We start from the raw sequence: 26,525 nt of genomic DNA, 5'->3' as shown, positions 1-26,525 counted from the left end.
AACAATTTATTTAGATTTCTATCCCGCCCTCCCCAAAGAGCTCAGAACGGATTACGGTTTACATTCAGTGTTAAAATATAGGGTTTCATCCAGTGTGTTGCAATATATCTTCATACAGAATTACTTACTGATGGCTGGTGAAGGGTTGAGGAAGTGACGAGGCAAAGAGGTCAGTTTTTACAACCTTTCTAAAAGTTAAGAAGTCCTTTAAGGGCTTTGATAGAAGGAGGTAGGCTATTCCAGAGGTTTGGTTAAAAAAAAAAAAAAAAAATGGGAACAGGATCGTTTCCAGGCTGTCTGGAGTTGCGAGGGCATTCCAAGGCATCATTCCAAGGCATCTCCGACATTTCCTGCCATTCCTCCTAAGTCTACCACCCCGCAACTTCAATTCCTGCCCTGGAGTGATACAGAGATTTCTCCAGTTTCTCTATCACTTTGCACATCTTCAATTATCATTTTGTGGGTGAAGATTGCCACTTCGTTCATTTTTCAGTGAACCCAATGGACCAACCAATAGGAAAATTTGAGTCCAAGGATAAGACACAAACGGTTCCAACCATAATTGAGTTCTACTCACATGAGAGACCATCCCAGGTAGATGGCCGTACTCCCCCAGTACATAGGATTCTCCATGACGTTAAACGGGAAACCCGTGACTTTTTCTTCCATCAAGATACCAAAGTAGTCTCCTGTAAGAAAGAAAATGAGATGGATATGAAATATTGAAAGCCAAGAAAAGATTTTGGAAGGCAGTGCGTTTCCGCAGCTCATTAGCATTTTATTTGCCGAGACTGTATTATTAGGTTTTATGTTTATGGAATCTATGTACGTAAATCAGGGAGGAATCCTTTCCTAGAAACAACCTTACTTTAATGCGCACTAACGTAGCGGAATATACATTTTTACATTGTATTGTATTTCTACTGCATTGGTGTAATCTTTTTGTGTTGTTTTTGTATGGAATGTTTTTTGGTTTCCAACAAACGTCATTAATAATGTGCCCGCCTTGTACACAATGCACACTCTCCTTTGCGCATGTGCCTTAGGGGGGAAAAGAACGCCCACAGAGCCAGATTCTGTACAGTGCAACCAAAGCTGCCAATTTGCGCATCCCCAACTTAAATGTTTACTAAGCTATTTGTTGCTGCTAATTGACAATTCACACCTAATTGGTGCTAATTAGCACTAATTAGAAGGTACATGAAGAACTTTAAGTGCATTCTATAAAGTGATGAGTGCAAATTCTAATGCGCAGATCACAAAAGGGGTGTGTGGCCAGGGGATGAGCATAGGTGGGTTAAGGGCGTTCTTAAAAGTTAAGGTGCACTTATGAAATACGCCCAATCTGCACATAACTTAGACGCAGGTAATTAGGCTCGGTTTTCATTGGCCTAAATCAGGGGTGCCCAACCTTTTGGCTTCCCTGGGCCGCATTGGCCGAAAAAAAATGTTTCTGGGGCCGCGCAAATGCTGCAGCAAGACAGAGGAGGGAGCCGGCAAGACGGTCAACACCCGGGGGCAGCAGAGGAAAACACTGCATCGCCCTCGACCGGGGCCGCACAAAATACTTCACGGGGCCGCAGGTTGGACACCCCTGGCCTAAATGTTAGTCACACACACAGGCGTTAAGCGCGATTCTATAAACTGCACATAAGTTCAGAGGTGTTTGGTAGAATCACACTAAACGCTGTTCTTTTTGGGGTCATATATAGAACATGGCCTACAATGTGCAAAGAATGAATATTCTTCCCAGTGGACCACATTCGTTTCCCTAGCTTGATGTGGGGGACTCTAGATTAGTTTTCTTCTACATTTCTCCCTCCGTATTCGCTGCTTACTATTAAAAGCTATATCGTGAATATGGTGAAACCGCGAATAACATGGTGGGAGACCTGGCCTGTTCCTGAAGGAGAGGCAAAGCACGGTGAAGAAAGTGCCGGGAATCGGCGATTTATCTCTGTAAACGCTTGGAATCGGCGATTTCTCTATGCCAGTGGTTCCCAACCCTGTCCTGGAGGAACACCAGGCCAATTGGGTTTTCAGGCTAGCCCTAATGAATATGCATGAAGCAAATTTGCATGCCTATCACTTCCATCATATGCAAATCTCTCTCATGCATATTCATTAGGGCTAGCCTGAAAACCCGATTGGCCTGGTGTTCCTCCAGGACAGGGTTGGGATTCACTGCTCTATGCAAGCTGATGTAATTTGGGGGGGGGGGAGGAGCCAGCAAGCTAAAAACCGTGAATAATCGGAACCGCGATTGCTGAAACCGCAAACACGGAGGGAGAAGTGTATTACTCTTGCTAACAGCTTTTGTCTACAAAAAACCCCAAAAAAACAAACAAACCCTTCTTGTCGTCCACTTTAAGAAACTGACCTCCGGTGTCCAAAATGAACCAATCCCTTTTGTGCGATACGCAGGTAGCATACAATGTTTTGGATTAGCGAGAACGCATATAGAATTGTATGTTCTTTCTGACTTCATGCTACCAAACTGAAAGAGATACAAACGACGGCTATAAAGACAACAAGGAGAGTTAAAAAAGATTTTTAAAGATCTGGAACTCGGTGTCTTTATAACTTCTAGCGAGTCAGTAGCTGGAAAATAGGAGAGAAGGGAAGAAGGAGAGAGAAAGAGGGAAAGGGATTGGGACTTGTAGTCTGCATTTTTGGAGTTATACAACCACACTCAAAGCGGTTTACATACAGCGACTTCAAGCATTTTCCCTGTTTGTCCTGGTGGGCTCACAATCTATCTAATGTTCCTGGGGCAGTGGAGGATTAAGTGATTTGCCCAGGATCACAGGGAGCAGAATGGGATTTGAACCCACAACCTCAGGGTGCCGAGGCTGTAGCTCTAACCACTGGGCCACACTCTCCTCCAATACAATATCAGAAGTGAGCCAAGTCTAGAACAGTGAAGCCATTGTGACATCACTGCTGAGGTTGGCTCTCAGGCATTGGAGGAATGAGCCATGATGACATCACAATCTCAGTGCTGGAATGTTGCTACTCTTTGGGATTCTGCCAGGTATTATGACATCAGGGAAAGGGATTGGGCTTGTAAACCACCTTTTTATAGTTTTACAACCACACTCAAAACGGTTTACATACAGGTATCCCTGTCTGTCCCAGTGGGCTCACAATCTATCTAATGTACCTGGGGCAATGGGGGGATTAAGTGACTTGCCCACGGTCACAAGGAGCAGAATGGGATTTGAACCCATAACCTCAGGGTGCCGAGGCTGTAGCTCTAACCACTGCACCACACTCTCCTCCAATACATTATTATAAGTAATAATAATAATAACTTTATTCTTCTATACCGCCACAATCTTGTGACTTCTAGGCGGATTACAATCAAGAGAGCTGGACATTCAGTGAGTTACAATGTGCAGATAGTCAGAGGAAATACAGAGAGCAGAAACTTTAAGGAAGCAAAATTATAGATATACAATTTGCTGAGCGAGAGTATAAGGAATACAGATTGGAAGAGATTTCCAAGTGGGCCTGTTAGGAGAAGGCCGTGCAATTAAAAATTATGATATGATAACAGTAACAGTTTATATATATCACAGAACCATGAAGTTCTAGGCGGATTTAAGAGGGGAGAGAGGAAAAGGGTAAGAGGTCAGGAGGACCGTTATTGAGGAAAGAGAGAAGAGCAGGTCAGTTGTTTAGGTATTTCAGGAACAGGTGTGTTTTTAGGCGCTTCCTAAATTCCTCATTAGTAGTGGGTGAAAGCAATTGGTCTAGGTCTTTACCCCATACGGCTGCTTGGTGTGAGAGAAGGTGATCATGGTGTTTTTTCAGTTTGCAACCTCCAACTGGAGGGGAAACGAAGTTTCTCTTACGTTTGTTGGTGGAAAAGGAGAAAAGGTCCGTTATGTATTTGGGGGCTAGTCCATATAGTACTTTGAAGCAGAGGCAGGCGAATTTAAACTTTACACGTGCTTCCGTCGGCAGCCAGTGCAACTGCCGGTAATAAGGTGTCACGTGGTCGAATTTCTTCAGCCCGAAGATAAGTCTGACCGCTGCATTTTGCATTATTTGAAGTGAGCCAAGTCTAGAACAGTGAAGCCATTGTGACATCACTGCTGATGTCATTGGTCAACTAGATCCCCAGGAACTAGATCCTCAAGAATTAGTCAACTAGATCCCCAGGGGTGAAAATGATTCCCACCCTCTTAATACACCCCCCTCAGTATGCTGAATAAGTAAGCCACTTTGCTACGGCTGAAGAGTAAGCAGAGTGTGGGAATGACGCACTGTGCCAAGTAGGTCAAAATAAATTATTTATACTTGCATTTAAAGGTCTGTGGGGAGGGGGGGGGGGGTTATGGTTAACTAGTTGGTTGCCATGCTAAAGAATAGTAGGGAAAAACAGAGAGGCTGAACCCCCACCTGCCCATTCCCTCCTGCCCTGGATTCTCCCCCAAAGCAAGCCAGGCAGTAGAGATGCACACTCCCTCCTGCCAGCAGGCTCTCCTCCAAACTCATGATACCCCCAATCTACGACCCCTCCAGACTCACCCCCCCCCCAGTACGTTTTGTAGTACGGCGGGGCGGAGGGATGTCTACTCCCTCCAGCCAACAGTCCCACCTCTTCACAATGGCAGGCCTTCTCCTTCCCGGTGCATTCTGGGATGCACCAGGGTGGGGGGTGCATGGACACCTGGGCCAACAGGAATCTTAGGCTCCTCCCTGGTGCATCCCAAGATCCACCGGGAAGGGGAAGACCCGCCTGGCAGCCAGAATGAGGCATTATGACATCACAATCTCAGCGCTGGAATGTTGCTACTCTTTGGGTTTCTGCAGGCATTACGACATCAGGGAATGGGATTGGGTCTTGGATACTGCCTTTTTGTAGTTTTACAACCACACTCAAAGCGGTTTACATACAGCGACATCAAGCGTTTTCCCTATCTGTCCCGGTGGGCTCACAATCTATCTAATGTACCTGGGGCATTGGAGCAGGGTTCAGCATGGGGTTTGAACTGTATCAGCCTAAGGCCAGTTAACCAAAGGGGCAGGTGGTGGAACAGAGAAGACAGTTTCACGGAGCCTTGAAGAGAGAGATGTTACTGTGAGTGTAGCTTTGTACATAGAAACAGAAAGCAGAAGGCACACAGCTGAGACATTTTGAAATGAAAAACCTACAGCTCCCAGGAAACCTACTTCAAGGTGCAGCCAGAAGACTAAAAATGACAAAGACTAGGGGGGACACTCGATGAAGTTACAGGGAAATACTCTTAAAACCAATAGGAGGAAATTTTTTTTCACTCAGAGAATAGTTAAGCTCTGGAACGCGTTTGCCAGAGGATGTGGTAAGAGCGGATAGCGTAGCTGGTTTTAAGAATGGTTTGGACAAGTTCCTGGAGGAAAAGCCCATAAAGCCATTGCTTGCCCTGTATTGGTAGCATGGAATATTGCTACACCTTGGGTTTTGGCCAGGTACTAGGGACCTGGATTGGCCACCTTGAGAACGGGCTACAGGGCTTGATGGACCATTGGTCTGACCCAGTAAGGCTATTCTTATGTTCTTAAAAAAGATTCAAATTCTGTCATTCTACTAGAGGTGAGACCAGAACCCACCACACTCTGCTTACTAAGTGGTTTATCTTCAGCCGTAGCAAAGTGGCTTACTTATTCAGCATACTGAGGGGGGTATTAAGAGGGTGGGAATCATTTTCACCCCTGGGGATCTAGTTGACCAATGCCTGAGGATCTAGTTCCTGGGGATCTAGGGGACCAATGCCCGAGAGCCAACCCGAGCAGTGATGTCACAATGGCTTCATTGTTCTATACTTGGGGGAATCATTTTCACCCCTGGGGATCTAGTTGACCAATGCCTGAGGATCTAGTTCCTGGGGATCTAGGTGACCAATGCCCGAGAGCCAACCCGAGCAGTGATGTCACAATGGCTTCATTGTTCTATACTTGGGGGAATCATTTTCACCCCTGGGGATCTAGTTGACCAATGCCTGAGGATCTAGTTCCTGGGGATCTAGGTGACCAATGCCCGAGAGCCAACCCGAGCAGTGATGTCACAATGGCTTCATTGTTCTATACTTGGGGGAATCATTTTCACCCCTGGGGATCTAGTTGACCAATGCCTGAGGATCTAGTTCCTAGGGATCTAGGTGACCAATGCCCGAGAGCCAACCCGAGCAGTGATGTCACAATGGCTTCATTGTTCTATACTTGGGGGAATCATTTTCACCCCTGGGGATCTAGTTGACCAATGCCTGAGGATCTAGTTCCTGGGGATCTAGGTGACCAATGCCCGAGAGCCAACCCGAGAAGTGATGTCACAATGGCTTCATTGTTCTATACTTGGGGGAATCATTTTCACCCCTGGGGATCTAGTTGACTAATTCCTAAAACTAAAAGTTTGCTCTTACTTCCTACCCATCCAATGGAAAACAGAATCTTTTCTGTCATCCCTCCCTAAAAAAATCATATGGGGGGAGGGGCACAAATCCAAAGTAGAATGAAGACAGAGACTGTAAACATTTGGGTTACAATATGGCTCCAGAAAAAAAGAGGATGGATTGAGATATCCGGGTTTTACTTCCACTGAAAGGAATGGAAGTAAAACCCGGATGTCTCAATCCGTCTCCCTTTTTCTAGAGCCACATGGTAACCCTAGTAAACATGCCACGATGACTGTCATCACACATATTGGTGTTGACGACAGACTCAAAATATAGCAAATGGTATGGAAAACGTTGCTTAATATTTATTTCAGTCTACAGTTTTTCGTGTAAATGTTCTTCCAAGTGACCAACAGGTGCAACTGGTACCAGATGAATAATGGCGTGCCGAGGCATTACTCAATTTCAGAAAATTACCTGCCTGAGAAAGGGACATTATCATTATTCTTCCATGCAATTGTCCATTCCAACAAAGCCAAAAAGCTTTCAGCACTCCTATTACCTGACCCGATCGGCAGTGGGTCAAACTCATTACCGTTTCAGGCTCTTTGTTCTCCACTCTGCTTTTATAACCATAAGGAACAGAAAAGAAAAATTCTGACTTACAGACTGGTAAGAGATGTAGATCTCGGGCTCTCGGAGGGAAAGAAAAAAAAATAAGTCCCTACTTATTTGACAATTTAATTCAATTTAACTGGTTAATGAAACAGTTAGCTAACAGAAATGCAGAAAACACGAATAACTAACAAGAAAGCTCAGAGAAGTTCAAATCATAAAGGCGATTACACTTCCCCCTCTGTATTCGCGGTGGTTAGGAGCAGAGCCGGCCCGCAAATATTAAAACACCGTGAATAATATTTGGGCCAGCTCTGCCCCTAACCCCCGCTTCTCCCGGCTATTTTAAGCCCGGAAAGCCCCCCCCTTAAGCCTTACCTGGTGGTCTAGCGGGTTTTCGGGGCAGGAGCGATCTTCCCACGCTCCTGCCCCGTGCAGATCGCTCAAAGGAAATGGCTGCCTTGAGCTCCCGTAGTCTCATGAGCCATTTCCTGTGAACCATCTGCATGGGGCAGGAGCATGGGAAGTTTGCTCCTGCCTGAAAACCTGCTAGATCACCAGGTAAGGCTTAAGGGGGGGCTTACAGGACTTAAAATAAGTGAATCCGTAGATATGCAAACCGCAAATACGGAGGGGGAAGTGTAATAAATGCCATTAAATAAATAGATTAGAGTGGTCAGGTCAAAGGCAGTGTATTTGAAAACAGGATCTTGGGGGCGGGGGAATCTCTAGCCTGCAGATCAAAGTTATCTGTTGGCTTTCTCTGAAAACTCTGAAGCACTTCCATCTTATTTCATTAACACTGCAATATATTTTCCAATTATGATTCTGTATTTCAACACACGTTGTACACAACCACTTCTAGACTGCAACGTTTGGCTCTTCATTTTGGTAAATGGCCGCAAATGGAATACGGGAAAATGAAATAATCAACTGTCAGCTTCAGATGGGTAAATTGAAGCGCTTGACGATAAAATAAGCGATCTAGGGTTGCACGCAAAAGGGTTAGGGACAGTTAAGTTTAGAGTCGAGGCATAATGACAAGTATGATTCATACCGAGTCAGTGGGAGGACACGATATAGGCTCATTGCTCTAACCCTTTGCCTCACATCTTCTCCAGGCTGCAAAGTGTTATCACATTTTTATAATATTTAAGCATTTTTAATCCAACTTTTTAAATTGTATGGATGCAAAAGTCTACATAACTTTAAAGCATACTGGCAGTTCGGCTGCTTTTAGGAAGTGTTTGGTCTGGTTCATAGACAATTGCGCGCAAGACAATTGCGCGTGGACAACTGAGCGCAAGACAAGTGAGCACTAGTCAATTGAGCACGAAGACAACTGAGCGCGAAGACAACTGAGCGCAAAGACAAGCTAGCGCAAGACAATTGAGCGCAAATTATTTTCTGTAATGTGTACGAGCGGGACAACTGAGCGCAAGACAACTGAGCGCCGGCAAGTGAGCGCAAGACAGCTGAGCGCAAACAAACCAAATATAAACGGTTCATAGTCAATTGCGCTCAGTTTTATTATTATTATACCCTCGCTTTTCTTGCGATTGTGTAGCATGCATCTTGTATTGCTTGCAAAGGGGATCCGCGTGCGCGTGAACCGAAAATATAAACATACCAAAAATATAAACATACCTGTAAATGAAGAAATGTGGAAGTACGTTCGCTCTCACCAGAGGCGAGAAAAATCCGCGCAAGACAAATATTCGTTATAGATGAAGTACTAGCAAAACCAGATCTTTACCTATAATAGAAAAAGTCAGGCAGCGAAAGGAAGGCGGGCTGTTCGGAGCACATATATAAAGAGGAAACGTAACCATAGTAACGAAAATGCATTCACGTGACATATTTAAAACGCAAAAAGTCAAGGGAACCATACTGACAACGTGGTGACGTGATCACATGTTAACGTGCGCGTGGCCTTCGTTCGGCAGGCGCCATCTAGAGGTGCGCTGAATTGTCATTGCGCTGAGTTATCCTTGCGCACAATTGTCTCTCGCGCTATAGTCTTTGCGCGGTATTGTGTTTGCGCTGAGTTGTCTTCGTGTTTTTGTCGGCGAGCGATTGTCTTGCGCGCAATTGACCTGTCACCGTTTGGCCTAGGTCTTATGTGCTGGGAAAAAAGCAAGACCTCGGACCCTTAAGAGGGCAATTTTCAAACTGCTTCCAAGGCTGCAAATGCCTTGGTAAATCTAGCACAAATTTTTACAATAAAATTATATAATAATATTAATAACAACTTTATTTTTATATACCGCAATACCACAAACAGTTAGGAGGCTTGCGCCAGAAGATGTATGAGGAGAGACTGGAAGCCCTGAATATGTATACCCTAGAGGAAAGGAGAGACAGGGGAGATATGATTCAGACGTTCAAATACTTGAAGGGTATTAACGTAGAACAAAATCTTTTCCAGAGAAAGGAAAATGGTAAAACCAGAGGACAGAATTTGAGGTTGAGGGGTGGTAGATTCAAAGGCAATGTTAGGAAATTCTACTTTACAGAGAGGGTAGTGGATGCCTGGAATGCGCTCCCGAGAGAGGTGGTGGAGAGTAAAACTGTGACTGAGTTCAAAGAAGCGTGGGATGAACACAGAAGATTTAGAATCAGAAAATAATATTAAATATTGATCTAGGCCAGTTACTGGGCAGACTTGTACGGTCTGCGTCTGTGTATGGCCGTTTGGAGGAGGATGGGCTGGGGAGGGCTTCAATGGCTGGGAGGGTGTAGATGGGCTGGAGTAAGTCTTAACAGAGATTTCGGCAGTTGGAACCCAAGCACAGTACCGGGTAAAGCTTTGGATTCTTGCCCAGAAATAGCAAAGAAGAAAAAATTAAAAAATTTAAATTGAATCAGGTTGGGCAGACTGGATGGGCCATTCGGGTCGTTATCTGCCGTCATCTACTATGTTAGTTCAGAGAGGTTTACAGATGAAGAGACTGTATACAGACAGCGATATTACAAAAAAACTTTCAAAATTACATTAACATGGTAAGATTAATCAATTTTTCCTGGAAGTGTTTTAGAAGTACATCATGGTAGAAATGGAGTCAGAAAAATTTGTCAGACATAAGTTTTTATTGACTTCCTAAAAGTTTGGTAAGAAAGAGCGTTTGAGATAAAATTGGTTAAACATTTATTCCAATTGCCTGCTTGGAATGATAATGTTCTATAAGGATTAAAGTTTATTTTTATTTCAGAGTTGGAAGGCTCGGCGATCGTGTCGGAAAATCCATCTTTTTATGGAAGTTTGGGATCCTTATATTCAAAATCTTTCACCAAGAGCAAGAAGTTTAATTCTCCACGATTTACCTTCTGGATCTTTATATTATTTCTTTCTTTTTGTCAGCTTTCATCCGGGAAGGGGGATTTCATTTGGAGGGAAGGGGATGGAATCAAGGGAGGGCCTCGTCTTGTAACTTTAGGAGATCATGACGAGACCCTAGCTTGCAGGAACCCAAAAAAAAAAAAAAAAATGGGCCTCCTGTCTGAATTTCAAAGGGTTTAATGTTGACATGGGGTATTATTCGTTGCTATAGCCATCAGATCTCTGTTCAACCGCCTCAGACTTCGTTTCCACTTTGGAATTTCTCGGCTTGGTGAGGTATTTGCATTGTACATGTCTATTACTTGTCCACTACGTGCAGTGACGGTCTGCGCTAACATGTCCTCGTTTTATGATAAATGTTATTTTGTGAATAGCCCAGAATAGTAGATGGTGTGGATTAGAAATTTTAAAGAAAAGAACAGTTGATGATCGAAACAGCTGTGGGACAAGCGTGCCGACTAACTTGGTCTGTTCATTAGACATCCGCTTCCAGCCTCTCCGTTTCGTTCTCGGGTTGCTTGATACCATTTGCAAAGCAGGTCTAATGTAATATCATTGCGGTGTTTTAACAGTGTACTGACAAGAGGGTGTATGTGAGGGCCAAATCGCCTGAACTAAAATTAGGCCCCTTCGCACAGTCTCTGAAGTGCTTTTTCGCATGTGTCTCTGCAGTAATAAAATCAGAGGCCGGACCTCTTTCAAGTTCAAAGCGTCAGAATCTGACGCCAACTCGAGTTTCACATGAAGAGTCGGGAGTAAAAAAACGACTCCAAGCAACAGATACAAAGTCCATCTGAGGCGGCTATAGCCGAGATCGTTAAACAGGAACGCTGGAAAGCTGTGCTTACACGAAGCCTGTCAGAGTCACGAGTCTCAGACTCCCTGCAATTTCTGGAGATTTTTTTTTTTTAAATTTATAACATTTTATTGAAGAAATCCAATAAATAGACAATAAAATAATACAATAAACTATTCATTACATTTAAATTCACAATATTAATTTCCATCATATGTCTATCATTCCTTCAAGATATATTTCCATATAACCCATAACATCTCTAATGTAATGTAATGTAATATCTCAATATATTCGCCCTGTTTCCTACCCTCCTTCCCTTCCCCCTATTCACCTCTCCCCCTTCCCCCCCACTGTTTTAAATTTAATTATAACATTATAATGAATGAATTAAACAAAAATACAATTTAAATAATTCCACCCATATTATTATCATCCCTCCTATACCCAACCCTACCCCTGAATGAAAAGTACCAAGCATTAAAATGCATAGAATGTATCCAAAGCTTCAATGTAAAGTATTAAGAATCATACTTCTTGCTCTAGAGGACAAATTTTGTATATAAGGGTCCCAAATTTCCAAATAATAACCTGGAAATTTTACTGTGGTTTAAAAAATTTTTTTTATAATGACCATTTGCAGTGATGTTCTGCACGCCGCAAATGTATATATTGAGTTTCAAAAAAAAAACCCCAACTATACAAATCTTGTTTTCTGCATAACTGTGAAAACCTGACCAGTTTCAAAAAACTTAGAAGTGTTCGTACTCCCGTTGGGGGGGAAGCGGGGGGGGGGAGGGGAAGGGGGGGAAATCCCAAATACCGAAAACCGGAAGAAAAACAGGAGTTTCCAGTGTACTGGGGGAGGTTCTCCCCAAACCCTCTCCCCCCACGGCAGCGCGAACACATCTAAGGGTAGTGGTGGTGGTGGGTCCCCCACACACAGCGCTAACAGGAACTGCTGAAGCGGTGGCGTGCAAATGTCACCACGGGATTGTCGGTGCGCCAAAGTCGCTGCGAGCTTTAGTTACGGAACCGCTGGACCATATGACCATACAGCACTGTTATAAATATAATCTGTTATCTTCATCTTATCGTAACTTTACGTTGCTATTTATCCCCAACAGGTCCTGTCGGACATTACCTACTAAAATGTACATATTACATTTCCGCTCAGCAAATTGTATTTCTATACTATTGCCTCCTGAGGTCTCTGATCTCTGTATTTCCTCTGAATATCTACTTATTGTATTTCGCTGAATGTCCAGCACTCTTGATTGTAAACCGGCTAGAAGTCGCAAGATTGTGGCGGTAGAGAAGAATAAAGTTATTATTATTATTATATGAGGCAGTGGTTCAGGTCATTGATAAAGGGTGCCAAAATCCCAGTCTGGCATCCATTCCTTTAGGAATCTGAAGGTAGACTGGACTGGGATTTTGGGCCCGCCTGGTCCATAGGTTGAGTCAGCCCTGCAGTGACCATGTTTCAAGGTTGCCTGCTTTTATTTAGAAAAATTTAGATATAACAAAGTCTGTAAAAACATCCCGACAAAGGGGGGCGTGGCAATACAGTGGACTGAATTCTTCTTGAAGGTCGCTGGTTTATCGTCAGACCTCCATCTGAACAACCTGGACAGCACTGAACACCGATGAAGAAGCGTCTGTGCTCCTGGGGCTAGACAACTCCGGTCCTTGAGGGCCGGAATCCAGTCGGGTTTTCAGGATTTCCCCAATGAATATGCATGAGATCTATTTGCATGCATTGCTTTCAATGCATATTCATTGGGGAAATCCTGAAAACTCAACTGGATTCTAGACCTCGAGGACGGGAGTTGCCCACTCCTGGGCCAGACACTTTGCTATCTCCTCCGGGTGCTGTACCCCCTCCGTATCCGGTGGTGGCTCTAGTTCTGGCAGGGAGTTCCCAGACAGCGTATATCAGGGGGTCTCAAAGTCCCTCGAGGGCCACAATCCAGTCGGGGTTTCAGGATTTCCCCAATGAATATGCATGAGATCTGTTTGCATGCACTGCTTTCAATGCATATTCATTGAGGAAATTCTGAAAACCCGATTGGATTCTGGTCCTCGAGGACCGGAGTTGCCCATGTCTGCGCTAGACCCCCAGGAATTGAATACCGAGAAGAGATGTCCTTGCACGACATGGCACCTAAATTTCCTCCGTTATGTGCCAAACCGGTCCCTCCCGCTCCCAGGATGAAATACGTCTCAAAACGTCCCCTGGTGGTGCCCTTCGACTACAAACCGCCAAACCGCCAAAACTACTCCCACTTCATATCAAGCCACTGAAATCGACTGCCATTGCAGATCAGATCTCTTGAAGGTCTCCTCAACTTCAGAAAAGCAATAAAAACCACCTCTGACCCCCCAGCCCATGAGCCATGGGCTACAGAGAATTGTATATTGGTAACCGAACCAGTCCGTGTCACGCAAGGATAACAACACCTAATCTGTGCAAACTAGGATGACAACTTGCATTGCAATCTTGTACTGATAAGAACATCAGAATTGCCGCTGCTGGGTCAGACCAGTGGTCCATCGTGCCCAGCAGTCCGCTCACGCAGTGGCCTTCAGGTCAAAGACCAGTGCTCTAAATGAGTCCAGCCTCACCTCCGTACATTCCAGTTTAGCAGGAACTTGTCCAACTTTATCTTGAAACCCTGGAGGATGTTTTTCCCTATAATCTGAGAATCTCAGAGAGAGCGAGACCAGAATGCTTTGAGCATGTGCAAATGCTCAAAGCCCAGTCCAGCCCGGCACAGGGAAGAGGGAGGATCTCCCTCGCACCGCCCAGCCCAGCCCAACGAGGGAGGATCTTCGGGCACTGGCACATTCTGTGCATTGGTGCTGGTGCCGGTGCCCAATCGGGTAAGCGACCGATGTCTTTGCGGTGCTGGGGGGGATGAAGGATCGCGGGGGAGGGGGGTGACGCGAGCGGGGGGGGGGGAGGATACCGGTTCGCAGGCCAGAAGAGGGAGTAAGCGGGAGTGGCGGGAGGAGGTTATAGCAGCATGCGCGGTATACGCATGTGCGTGCTATATAAAATTTTTTTTACACAAATGGTTTGGATCTGCGCGCTATACACGTATGCGCGTCATATGCGTGAAAATATGGTAATATGTATGGAAATACTTGAATTGTACATTTGCTTAATTCATTAATTACAATGTTATAACTGAAATTAAAACAATGGGGGGGTAGGGAAGGGGGGAAAGGGGGAATGTATAGAGGTATGAAATAGGTAATTTGGAAATATATTTTGGAGGAATGATAGAAATACGTATGAAAATTAGTATTGTGAATCTAATTGTAATGAATTTTTTTATTGTATTATATTATTGTATACTTATTTGATTCCTTCAATAAAAAGTTTTAAATTAATATTTAAAAAAAGGAAAAGTGAAAACATTCCTCTTTAAGGATGCCTTTAATCTTGATTTCTTTCCTGCTACGAGCATCCCAATTCCTCCTTGCTCTTGTTTTCAGATGAGTTTAACCCACCCCTTCCTCTCGTATTTGGATTTCTTCCCCACAACCCTCTTGTTCCAGTTAAGTCTTGTTAATCTCATGTTTGTTACCCTCCTTTTAGTGATTATTTTATAACATAAAAGCGCCTAGAAGTGTGACAGTATATCAAATTCTTAATAAACTTGAAACCCTGGATAATATCTGGAAGACCATTCAGATGCTTAATGGGACGTTGGTAGAATTTGCCCAAGAAACATCATTACTTGTGAGTAAAGTCAATCGCAGATCTTGGAGACTCTTCAAAAAAGATTACAGTATACCCCCGCAAATTTGCGGACTCAGTCATTTGCGGTATTTTCTGACCGCCTGTTCCGGGAACTAAAGTCAGGCTACACCAATCAGGAGCTGCTTTGACATCCTATCAGAAAATACCGCGAAGGAGATTTAGTCAGGATGTTACCGGCTCTGGAGAGTCCGGGGTTTACCCTCAGGAAGATCCTGTCTCGCTTCCCACAGGACATCAGCCTGGCTTACGGATCGCGTCCTAGAGGTAGAAGACTGTTTATCTTTTTTCTTCAGTGCCCGCCGCCGCCCCTGCAGCCCTCTCCCGCCTCCGATCTGCTCCTACACCACATCCAATGTTCGCAGTTTTTCGAAGTTCGCGGGTGCTCCTGGAACGGAACCCCCGCAAATTTCAGGGGAGTACTGTATTCCCCAGAACAGGCAAAAATGGATATTAAAGAACTTAAAGAAAACGTGACAACAATAATTCAGGATAATTTAGTTTTACATCAAAATATAGATTCAAATTGAGAATCTGAATAGAAGACTTAACCTCCGGGTTCTGAAACTCAAAAAGAAGTAACTACATGACTTTTTGAAGTGTCAAAAAATTAGCGCACCTTAGTAAAAGAGAGGGTTAGTGTTTCTTTACCTATTTTTGTTTTTCTATAAGAATTTATTACTAATTATAGATCTGGACTTTTCCTGGATGATCTATGGAGAAAAAAAAAAGGTTCTCTTCTCCCTTAATGTGTGCTTGATGGAGATTTGCTTCATTTACTTCATTCCTTATGGTTCTGTATAAGAATTGTTTGAAAAATCTAAATGAATAAAAAAGAACTGTTTCCATGATATAAAAGTTTTATCAAGAAAGTAAGTGCACCTTGTTCTCCAGCTTCCCATAGACAGGAAGCACTGATAAGCAATAACTGTGACTGCTGTGAACATGAAAGAAAAAAAACACATAAATACAGCCTTATCGACTCGAGGGAAAATGTGGAACAGTTCCAGCATGGATCCCGCTGGACAGAAAACTGTGTGGCACAGAAACCTGGTTTCGGAACTGTGACTCATGCTTTATCCTAGATTAGCTCCTGAAATTGTTCTTCAAAGTTTCCATTTTCAGTACTGAAGAGTAAATTAGGAACTTAACCTATAAAGGATGCGTGGCCGGAATATTCTACTAATGAATCTTAAATCAACACTATTTGCAACTAACTTTTAACTAACTGCTCAATGGAGGGTCCGCCGCTCACCAAAACGACTCAAAAAAGGGTTAACTTAAATGAAATGCATCTAAGGCAAAACCTTCAGATATTTTGCACTCGCAGGATTCTGCAGGAGTACAAGATGCAGGAGATCAGGAGCTGCTGGCTAGAGAATGACATGGAGACAAAGTTGTCCCTGACTCCGCAGGAACTCAATTTACCTGTCCTGTTCCCGTGAGTTTTGTCACTGTCCCTGCCCCTGTAATCCCTGTCTTAACTGCACAAGCCTCGAACACTTATGATTTTAAAGAGTTTGAGGCTTGTGCAGATGAGGACGGAGCTTAGGCATTGGTGGAATGAGATATTATGACATCACAATCTGAGCTCTAGAATGTTGCTACTTAGGATTTTAAAGTGTTCGAGGCTTGTACAGAAGAGGACGGAGCTTAGGCATTGGTGGAATGAGGTATTATGACATCACAATCTGAGCTCTAGAACGTTGCTACTTAGGATTTTCAAGTGTTTGAGGCTTGTGCAGATGAGGACGGAGCTTAGGCATTGGTGGAATGAGGTATTATGACATCACAATCTGAGCTCTAGAACGTTGCTACTTAGGATTTTAAAGTGTTTGAGGCTTGTACAGATGAGGGCGGAGCTTAGGCATTGGTGGAATGAGGCATTATGATATCACAATCTGAGCTCTAGAATTTTGCTACTTAGGATTTTCAAGTGTTTGAGATTTGTGCAGATGAGGACAGAGCTGGCAAGAATAGGAAAAGAAGTCTCGGGATGGGATGGGAAAATGAGTTCCCATTGGGACGGGGACAAATTTGTCCCCGTGTCATTCTCTACTGCTGGCCCTGAGTTTTGGTGCATCTCTCTGCCACTGGAGCCTTCAACTACTGCAAATTCATGAAAAATGAATTTGATATAGTTCAGAAAGGTTCCAGACTGGTGACCCAGCAGCAGATCATCAGTGGGTAAGAGGTGAGAAAACAAACAAACTCTTTCGAACGTTGACTAATGCAAGAGCCCAACAGATGGTCTTTCCCAGGGCAAATGTCCAGCATGAAAAATGAATGAGTTATGATACTCAGAAACAGAAAGTGTACGTTGTGCGTCGCTACGTTACCGTCCGACAGTCTCCTAGAGGAGGGGCGGGAGGCAGCCAGGCCACTGCTGTGCTAATTGCATGGCCCACAAACCTTGATCTGGTGCAGTGAATCATTTCAGGAGTTCGGTTACTATTGCGTCAGCAGCCAAACCAGTGTATCAGGAGTTATCTAAGAAAGTCTCAAGAACAAACTCGGAAGATGAATGAATACAACGCAGCAACAGAAACATTGATTAGGATTCAAAGGAGCCAGAGAAACTAGGCCATAGGCATGACTGGGGGGAGGGAAGAGGATCACTTTTACTTGCAGGTGTTGGAATCAGCACTTTGCCGCCTCGTTTTGCCCGAGATCAAAATGAAGGTCATAGCCTCAAATCAAGGACGGAACCTTTTTGAGCTGCGACTAAGATCTGAGAACTACTTAAGAATAGCTTTACTAGGTCAGACCAACGGTCCATCTAGCCCAGTAGCTCGTTTTCACGGGGGCCAATCCGGGTCACAAGTACCTGGCAAAACCCAAACAGAAACAACATTCCACGCTACTAATCCAGCGAAAGCAGTGGCTTCCCCCATGTCTGTCTATGGACTTTTCCTCCAGGAACTTGTCCAAACCTTTCTTAAAACCAGCTACGCTATCCGCTCTTACCACATCCTCTGGCAACGCGTTCCAGAGCTTAACTATTCTCCGAGTGAAAAAATATTTCCTCCTATTGGTTTTAAAAGTATTTCCCTGTAACGTCATCGAGTGACCCCTAGTATTGTAATTTTTGACGGAGTGAAAAATCGATCCACTTGTACCCGTTCTACTCCACTCAGGATTTTGTAGACTTCGATCCTATCTCCCCTCAGCCGTCTCTTTTCCAAGCCGAAGAGCCCTAACCGTTTTAGTCTTTCCTCATACGAGAGGAGTTTCATCCCCTTTACCATCTAGGTTTGGCCCAGGATGGCAATTCTTGTGTTCTTAGAAAACAGAAGCATGTCGAGGACTGGCCTACGAAGTATTCAAGGGTCGGACACAACTAAATGGATAGTGGTAGCAGAGAGGGCTCATTCCAGACTCTCTCGTAGTCACACTGTAGCCCTTTACATGGAAAAGGTTGGAGACCACTGACGTACAGAACAAGCAACCAGAAGTGCACACAGATTTTAATGAATGCTAATTAACTAGTTGTTAGCACACAGTTAAGGGTTCGTTACTCGATTAATTTGTGTGCACGTCTTGGACACGCAAATCTGGCTATTGTGTTTGGAGGCAAGTGCATAATTGAAAAGAGGGGCATTCATGTGGGCAGAGAATGGGTGAGGCACGGATACGTCTCCAAGTTACACATGAGAATGGTAGCGCCTAGGCCAGGGGTGTCCAAGTCCCTCCTCGAGGGCCACCATCCAGTCGGGTTTTCGGCATTTCCCCCATGAATACGCATGAGATCTATTTGCATGCACTGCTTTCATTGTATGCTAATAGATCTCATGCATATTCATTGGGGAAATCCTGAAGACCCGACTGGATTGCGGCCCTCAAAGAGGGGCTTTGACACCCCAAGCCTAGGCGTACCTATGCCCGTCATCAACCTGGCATGAGCGTGCTCACTCTGCACTTATATTAGTATGTGCACAAAAGTCATGATAGAAATGGCACCCTTTGTGCCCCATCATGGTGCCCAGTTACAGGAATTACCCTCATGTAGCCTTTACAAGTTTCCTCTGTGATCTCCCAGGTTTACCTACTGCACAATTTATTGATTTATTCATTCGTTCAGTTTTCTATACCATTCTCCCAGGGGAGTTCAGAACGCTTGTGGGTTCAAACCCACATTGCTCCTTGTGACCCTGGGCCAGTCACTTAATCCCCCCATTGCCCCAGGTACATTAGATAGATTGTGAGCCCACTGGGACATAGTAGATGATGGCAGATAAAAACCCGAATGGTCCATCCAGTCTGCCCAACCTGATTCAATTTAAATTTTTTTCTACTTAGCTATTTCTGGGCAAGAATCCAAAGCTTTACCCGGAACTTTACTTGGGTTCCTACTGCCGAAATCTCTGTTAAAGCCTACTCCAGCCCATCTACACCCTCCCAGCCATTGAAGCCCTCCCCAGCCCATCCTCATCTGAATGGCCATATATGGAACACAGACCGTACAAGTCTGCCCAGTACTGGCCTTAGTTCTTCAATATTTACTATTATTTTCTGATTCTAGATCCTCTGTGTTCATCCCATGCTTCTTTGAACTCAGTCACTGTTTTCCTCTCCACCACCTCTCTCGGGAGCGCATGCCAGGCATCCACCACCCTCTCCGTAAAGTAGAATTTCCTAACATTGCTCTTGAATCTACCACCCCTCAACCTCAAATTATGTCCTCTGGTTTTACCATTTTCCTTTCTCTGGAAAAAAATTTGTTCACCTTTCAAGTATTTGAACGTCTGAATCATATCTCCCCTGTCTCTCCTTTCCTCTAGGGTATACATATTCAGGGCTTCCAGTCTCTCCTCATACGTCTTCTGGCGCAAGCCTCCTATCATTTTCGTCACCCTCCTCTGGACCGCTTCAAGACAGACAGGGAAAAATGCTTAAATTTCACAAAATAAATTCATGTAAACCATTCTGAGCTCCTCTGGGAAAATGACTAAATAGTGTGAAGAGTTTCAGCTTCTAATAACCAGAGCTGGTATTGTGACATCATAATGCCTCATTCCACCAATAAGAGCCAACCTCATCAGTGATGTCACAATGGCTTGATTGTCCTATACTAGCCTCACATTTACTACATTTTGGTTTCTAGAGTGGTGCAGTGATTAAAGCTTCAGCCTCAGCACCCTGAGGTTGTGGGTTCAAACCCGTGCTGCTCCTTGTGACCCTGGGCCAGTCACTTAATCCCCCCCATTGCCCCAGGTACATTAGATGAATTGTGAGCCCATCGGGACAAATGCTTCAGTACCTGAAATTCTATATGTTCTCCCGGGAGAGCTCAGAACAGTTTACATGAATTTATTCAGGTCCTCAAGCATTTTTCCCTGTCTGTCCCGGTGGGCTCACAATCTATCTAATGTACCTGGGGAGGGATTAAGTGACTTGCCCAGGGTCTCAAGGAGCAGAGTGGGTTTGAACCCACAACCTCAGGGTGTTGAAGTTGTAGCTTTCATCACGTTGTTTCTGCGAGAGGTATAGCGCTGTCATAAGAACATAAGAAGTTGCCTCCGCTGAGGCAGACCAGAGGTCCATCTCGCCCAGCGGTCTGCTCCCGCGGCGGCCCGTCAGGCCCACTGCCTGAACAGTGGTCTCTAACTAATTTTATAAATTACCTCTAATCCTATCCCTATAACCTTACCTCTACTCTTATCTGTACCCCTCAATCCCTTTGTCCTCCAGGTACCTATCCAGACCTTCTTTGAAGCCCTGTAGCGTACTTCTGCCTATCACATCCTCCGGTAGCGCGTTCCATGTATCCACCACCCTCTGCGTGAAAAAGAACTTCCTGGCATTTGTTCTAAACCTTTCCCCTCTCAATTTCTCCGAGTGCCCCCTTGTACTTATGGTTCCCCATAGTTTGAAAAATCTGTCCCTGTCCACTTTTTCTATGCCCTTCATGATCTTGAAGGTTTCTATCATGTCTTCTCTAAGTCATCGCTGTCTTCCTTTGTTACAATTCAGGATTTGAATAAAGCAGGTTAATTTGTGTGTTTGAATTTGCTCGCTGTTGGGACTGGTTCACGTTGACTATTTTATTAAGACATGGAGGCATCTTTTTGCTACATAGACATATGCGTCTTTTTCAGTGGTATAGCTGGGACTCAGTAGGCCTCGGTGGGACTCAGATGGGGGCTTTTCCTCTGCCACGTACCGCCCACAGGAAGTTACATTGGGGTCTGACGGCCAGAGAGGACCTGACGGGTGGGTAAGCAGATGAGGCAGGAAAGTGCCAGACCTCAGCATGTGGAATGGAGGGTTCAGTGGAGACGCATCAAAACTGCACGGGACATTGCCGCGCAGACAATCCCGCGCAAAACTCCTGCGTGCTGACCAAAAACTGTTACTGTTAGCGCTCAGAGTGTGTGTGTGTGTGTGTGTGGGGAACCCCCTACTAAACTGACAACGTTCACGCTCACGTTGGGGTGTGTGTGTGTGGGGGAACCCCCACTACACTAAAAACTACCGATTACCCCAAAACGGAAGGAAAATGGCGTTTACAGTTTAATGGGGGGGGGGTCCTAATGTGAGCGCGAACACTTGTCAGTTTACTGGTGGCCCTGCGCAGAATTGTTGGCGTGCGAATGTCCCACGCGCTTTCATTACAGAACTGGGTTCAGCGCACCCGATCATTGGGCGACCCTGGGCGTTTTGCTGGGCTTGCGTAATGGTGGCTACACCCCCGCTCCTTTTGTAAAATTACCCCTCGCCCCCCACCGATGCAGAATCTCTTCAACAAATTTTAAATAAATAAATAAAACATACTCCAGTTTCTGAAATAGAAGACTTCTGAGAAATGCAGAAACGTCTCCACAAAAGCACTCTTAGAGCCAGAATGGGACAAATTAGAGTTCAGAATGCAATTAAGAGAGATGAATGAAAGAACTGGAGAAACCTCGTTACATTATTCAATTATGCCGGAAAATTAGCTTGCACTCAACGCTCTCCCAGTTTCTGCAATATCAAGATATGTACGATGGCCAGATAATACTGAGCACACAGCATCCAGCTGAACCTCATTAATTAATGCAACCTGCCCTCTCCCTCCTGCTGTGGATGAAGAATGAATCCAGGTCAGAGAACCTAAACAAGTCTGGACTGAAGCAGCGCCATTCGCCTATTACCCTGCACCCCTTAGCCACTGGTAAACGCCTTCAGGTAACTCCAGTTTTGCCTTCTAAGTGCAAAAACTTCATGATGGCATGAAACTAATTAAATTAGCAGAGGTAGGAAAAGAAAGTCGCCTTGAGTCAACTTGCATTGAATGGAATCAATAAACTTCTTTACGTAGGACTACAAATAATAATAACAACAGTTTATATACCGCCATACCGTGAAGTTCTATGCGATTTACAAAAGATTAAAAAGGTACAGAATAGTTGGACTTAAGTGGGGAAAGAAGAAGTGAGTAAGAGGTCAGGAGGACCGTTATTGAGGAGAGAGAGAGGAACGGGTCAGTTCTAATCTAAACCTTTGGTTTGTATACCGCATCATCTCTACATTCATAAAGCTCGACACGGTTAACAAGAGTTAGGGTAGAAAGGAACTCCAGTGGAGGGAAGAGGCAAAATGCGGAGAAAAATTTAGAGGGATAGTATGACCCAGAGAAGGAGGAGGAGTTACGTTTTCGAGAATAACCAGGTTTTCAGATGTTTATGGAAGAGTTGGAGGGAGCTCAGATTCCTAAGAGGGGAGGTAAGGTTGTTCCAGAGCTCAATGATTCTGAAAGGGAGGGAGGAGCCGTGTTTTCCAGTTGTCTAGGTATATCAAGAACATGTATGTTTTTAGGCGCTTCCTGAATTCCTTGTAAGTAGTTGGCGAAAGCAATTGGTCTAGGTCTTTACCCCATACGGCTGCTTGGTGTGAGAGAAGGTGTTCATGGTGTTTTTTCAGTTTGCAATCTCCAACTGGAGGGGAAACGAAGACTGAATGTGTGCTTCTCTTGTGTCTGTCAGTGGAAAAGGAGAAAAAGTCCGTTATGTATTTGGGGGCTAGTCCATAAAGTACTCTGAAGCAGATGCATGCGAATTTAAACTTTACGCGTGCTTCCATCGGCAGCCAGTGCAACTGCCGGTAATAAGGTGTCACGTGGTCGAATTTCTTCAGCCCGAAGATAAATCTGACCGCTGCATTTTGCACTATTTGAAGACGTCGCATGTTCTTTTGGGAGATTGCTAAATCGGCGATGTTGCAGTAGTCAAGTTGACTTAGTACGAGGGATTGTACTAGGATTCTGAATGCTGACGTATCGAAGTAGGATTTAACGGATCTAAGTTTCCAGAGAGTGAAAAACCCTTTCTGATTACGGAGTCCACCTGGTCTTTCATGGTTAGGCATTGAACCAGAGTTACAAGCACTGCCTAGCCGACAACGTAAAGCATCACAGTCAGGAGTCACTAAACAACAATCACACAACTTAAACATCAAATACAAGTTCTCAAACAACATTATTGCAGGCAGCATTCAAGACACATTTGTGAGCCCATCGGCACGAATCAAGAAAGTAACAGGCCGCAAACTCAAGTGTATGTACACGAACGCAAGGAGCCTAAGGAATAAGATAGGGCAGGGGTAGGCAATTCCAGTCCTCGAGAGCCGGAGCCAGGTCAGGTTTTCAGGATCTCCACCATGAATATGTATGAGATGGATTTGCATGCACTGCCTCCTTGAGATGCAAATCTATCTCATGCATATTTATGGTGGAGATCCTGAAAACCTGACCCGGCTCCGGCTCTCGAAGACCGGAATTTGCTATGGCACAAAAAAGATGACCTTGACATCATCGGCATCACGGAAACATGGTGGAATGAGGAAAACATCTGAGACACTGTGCTACAAGCTATACCGCAGAGACAGAGTAGGTCAAAAAGGTGGTGGTATTGCCCTATACGTCAAAGGGAATTGAGTCTACCGGAGAGAATTTGCCGGAAATGAAAAATAAGGTAGTCTCTATGGGTCAAAATTCCGGGAACAAATGGAACGGAAATGAAGAACAGCATCTACTATTGACCCCCCAGGGGGGGGTCGAAGAAACTGATGGAGAAAAGACAGACGAGATTGAACACAACTGCAAGGGAGGCAACGCAGTTATCATGGTTGACTTCAATTATCCGGAGATAAGGCATCGCCGGCTGCAGTAGGAGACCAAGATCCTGGATGCTGTAGGCGATTGCTTCCTGGAACAACTTGTCAAGGAAAATACAAGAGGAAATGCAATTCTGGACTCAATTCTAAAAGGCCTACAAGGATCGGCAAAGATACCACCAATAAATAAATTGTTTTATTTGCCTGCCTCAAGGAAAAACTTTAAGACAAATGAATGACATGTTTACCTGTTGAAACTCAACGGACGTTTTGGAGAGCTCGTATTCGGATATTAAAGAGAGAGCTACATTGATTGTTATTAGTTTTATATTTGAGCAAGATCTTAATTCTATAATGAGATTATTTTTCAAAAGCTCTATTTTACAATTTTGTGGTCCAAAAATTTGGTTATATCGTGATGTAACAAAATTAACCCAAGAAAGGCGCAAGTTATTTCTTGCAATGAGAGATAAGACAAATAAATTGGGTGCTACCTTTGTTAATCTACCCCTGCAAGTGTATTATTAAATATATAGGTATGAAATATATATTTTATGCGCCCGATCAGCTAAGATTCTTTTTAGACCTCGAGGGGTTTATCAGAGATGGAGTGTCTGGCTCAAATAATTACTAACTGGGGGGTTTGATGTATTAAACCTTTTCCTAACTAGTTTATTGTAACTTATCTCTCGGTAATTTTGATTCCTCTTTTCCTTCTGTTTGTGGTCTAAGAAAGAGCTAATTCCATAAGATTGTTATTACTTCTTAAGTCTGTACTTAGATTTATTTTCATGTTGGATTATGACTCTGTATTTCCTTAAACAAGTTGTTATACTTGTGAAAAAGTTATAATTAATAAAAATAAAATAAATAAATGCAAGCCGCTTTGATTGTACCTAGAGAATGACACGGTGACAAAATTCATCACCGTTCCCGTCCCCGCGGATAACCGCGGGAAACCATCTTCATGTCATTCTTTAAGGAGAGAGGGAAGAATCAGAGTATGAATGGCCACAACCACTGACCCGCAAGCTTTGCTTTGAAGAATGCTGGTGTAGAAGGACTGAGGTTGAAACAGACACTACAGAATGACAGTCTCTGGTATCCAGAGCAGATATTGTGATGTCATAATGCCTCATTCCACCAGTGCCTAAGAGCCAATCACATCAGTGATGTCACAATGGCTTCATTATCCTTGGCTCACATAAGAATCAGAGTATGAATGGCCACAACCACTGACCCGCAAGCTTTGCTTTGAAGAATGCTGGGGTAGAAGGACTGAGGCTGAAACAGACACTACAGAATGACAGTCTCTGGTATCCAGAGCAGATATTGTGATGTCATAATGCCTCATTCCACCAGTGCCTAAGAGCCAATCACATCAGTGATGTCACAATGGCTTCATTATCCTTGGCTCCCATAAGAATCAGAGTATGAATGGCCACAACCACTGACCCGCAAGCTTTGCTTTGAAGAATAGAAATAGACACTAAAAAAATGACATGGGATTATTTCCCGCGGTTATCCGCGGGGACGGGAACGGTGATGAATTTTGTCACCGTGTCATTCTCTAATTGTACCACAGAAAGACGGTATATCAAATCCCCTTACTGTTTTTACAGAGAATTGTTCTTTTGACAATAAACATACATTCTCTGTAATTTAATGCAAACAAATATACGTTATCACCTTATATTCTTATTTGGTTTATTTTATGCATTAACATTGGCTAACATGGCAACCACACTTCTTTAATTCTCACACTGAAGCCTTCTGGGGCAGAGAATTACCTGTGCCACCCGAAATATAACTTACCTCGAACTTGGGATTGAAAAAAAAAAGTTATTAAACCCAGATTCCACATTCATGCGTTTACTTTTAAACGCAGGGTTTTTCTTCTAAAAATATTTTCCAGTCGGCATCAGTATTCTTACCTAGATAGGTTCCAACAAATCCAAGCGCTAAGAAGCTGCTGATCACGAACAAGGCTCCGGTAGCCAGGATGATCAGCCCTGTGTAATAGGCACCCGGGAAGTCCAACCCTTCTGACCTCGGCTGACTCTTCAAGGCTTCTGTAAAACTGGGCAAATACAGAAAGCTAAATGTTAGGAAAATGGACAGAGAAGGGCCGCAAGGTTATATAACTCCCTCCCATGGAATAAAACGAATGAAGGAAGAACATCCTCCCCTCCCCCTCGTGTATGTTCTTCTTCCCTATTATATATTATACTTCTCCCCCTTCCCCGATTGTTCAATGTTTCCCCCTTTTTTTAAATTGTAAAACGCTTAGAATTTATGATTAGTGTTTTATCAAAATTTTAATAAACTTGATTGTTTCCTGTTAGTGCTCAGTCTTAATTATGTTCCCCGTAAATTTTAACATTTTGACAATTTTTTAGGCGGCATGGCATGTGAAATTTTAATAAAACTTAGACACGCTGAGAAACTTCCCCCAAGTTAGGAATCTAAGAACAGATTCCAAACAAGCATCTCGCACCCCATCTTTTTACTAAAGGGGGAATCCTCTCAGAA

General features: G+C 44.0%; 1 protein-coding gene across 3 annotated transcripts in view; it reads right to left on the bottom strand.

The window, feature by feature from the left end:
- PEMT (phosphatidylethanolamine N-methyltransferase) overlaps positions 1–26,525 on the bottom strand; it is a 156,889-nt gene that overhangs the window by 18,265 nt on the left and 112,099 nt on the right. For all 3 annotated transcript variants that reach the window (XR_004536508.1, XM_033914942.1, XM_033914944.1), the window contains exons 4-5: positions 25,928–26,073; positions 578–689 (exon numbers count right to left, since the gene is read on the bottom strand). Coding sequence is in view for 2 of the 3 variants with exons in the window: in XM_033914942.1 (XP_033770833.1) it covers positions 578–689; positions 25,928–26,073 (258 nt within the window). In the remaining variant the exon portion in view is untranslated. The remainder of the gene's footprint in view (positions 1–577; positions 690–25,927; positions 26,074–26,525) is intronic.

The sequence above is a fragment of the Geotrypetes seraphini genome, chromosome 11 (assembly GCF_902459505.1).
Source record: "Geotrypetes seraphini chromosome 11, aGeoSer1.1, whole genome shotgun sequence".
Taxonomy (NCBI): Eukaryota; Metazoa; Chordata; class Amphibia; order Gymnophiona; family Dermophiidae; genus Geotrypetes; species Geotrypetes seraphini.
This window is presented reverse-complemented; position numbering and strand designations above follow the sequence as displayed.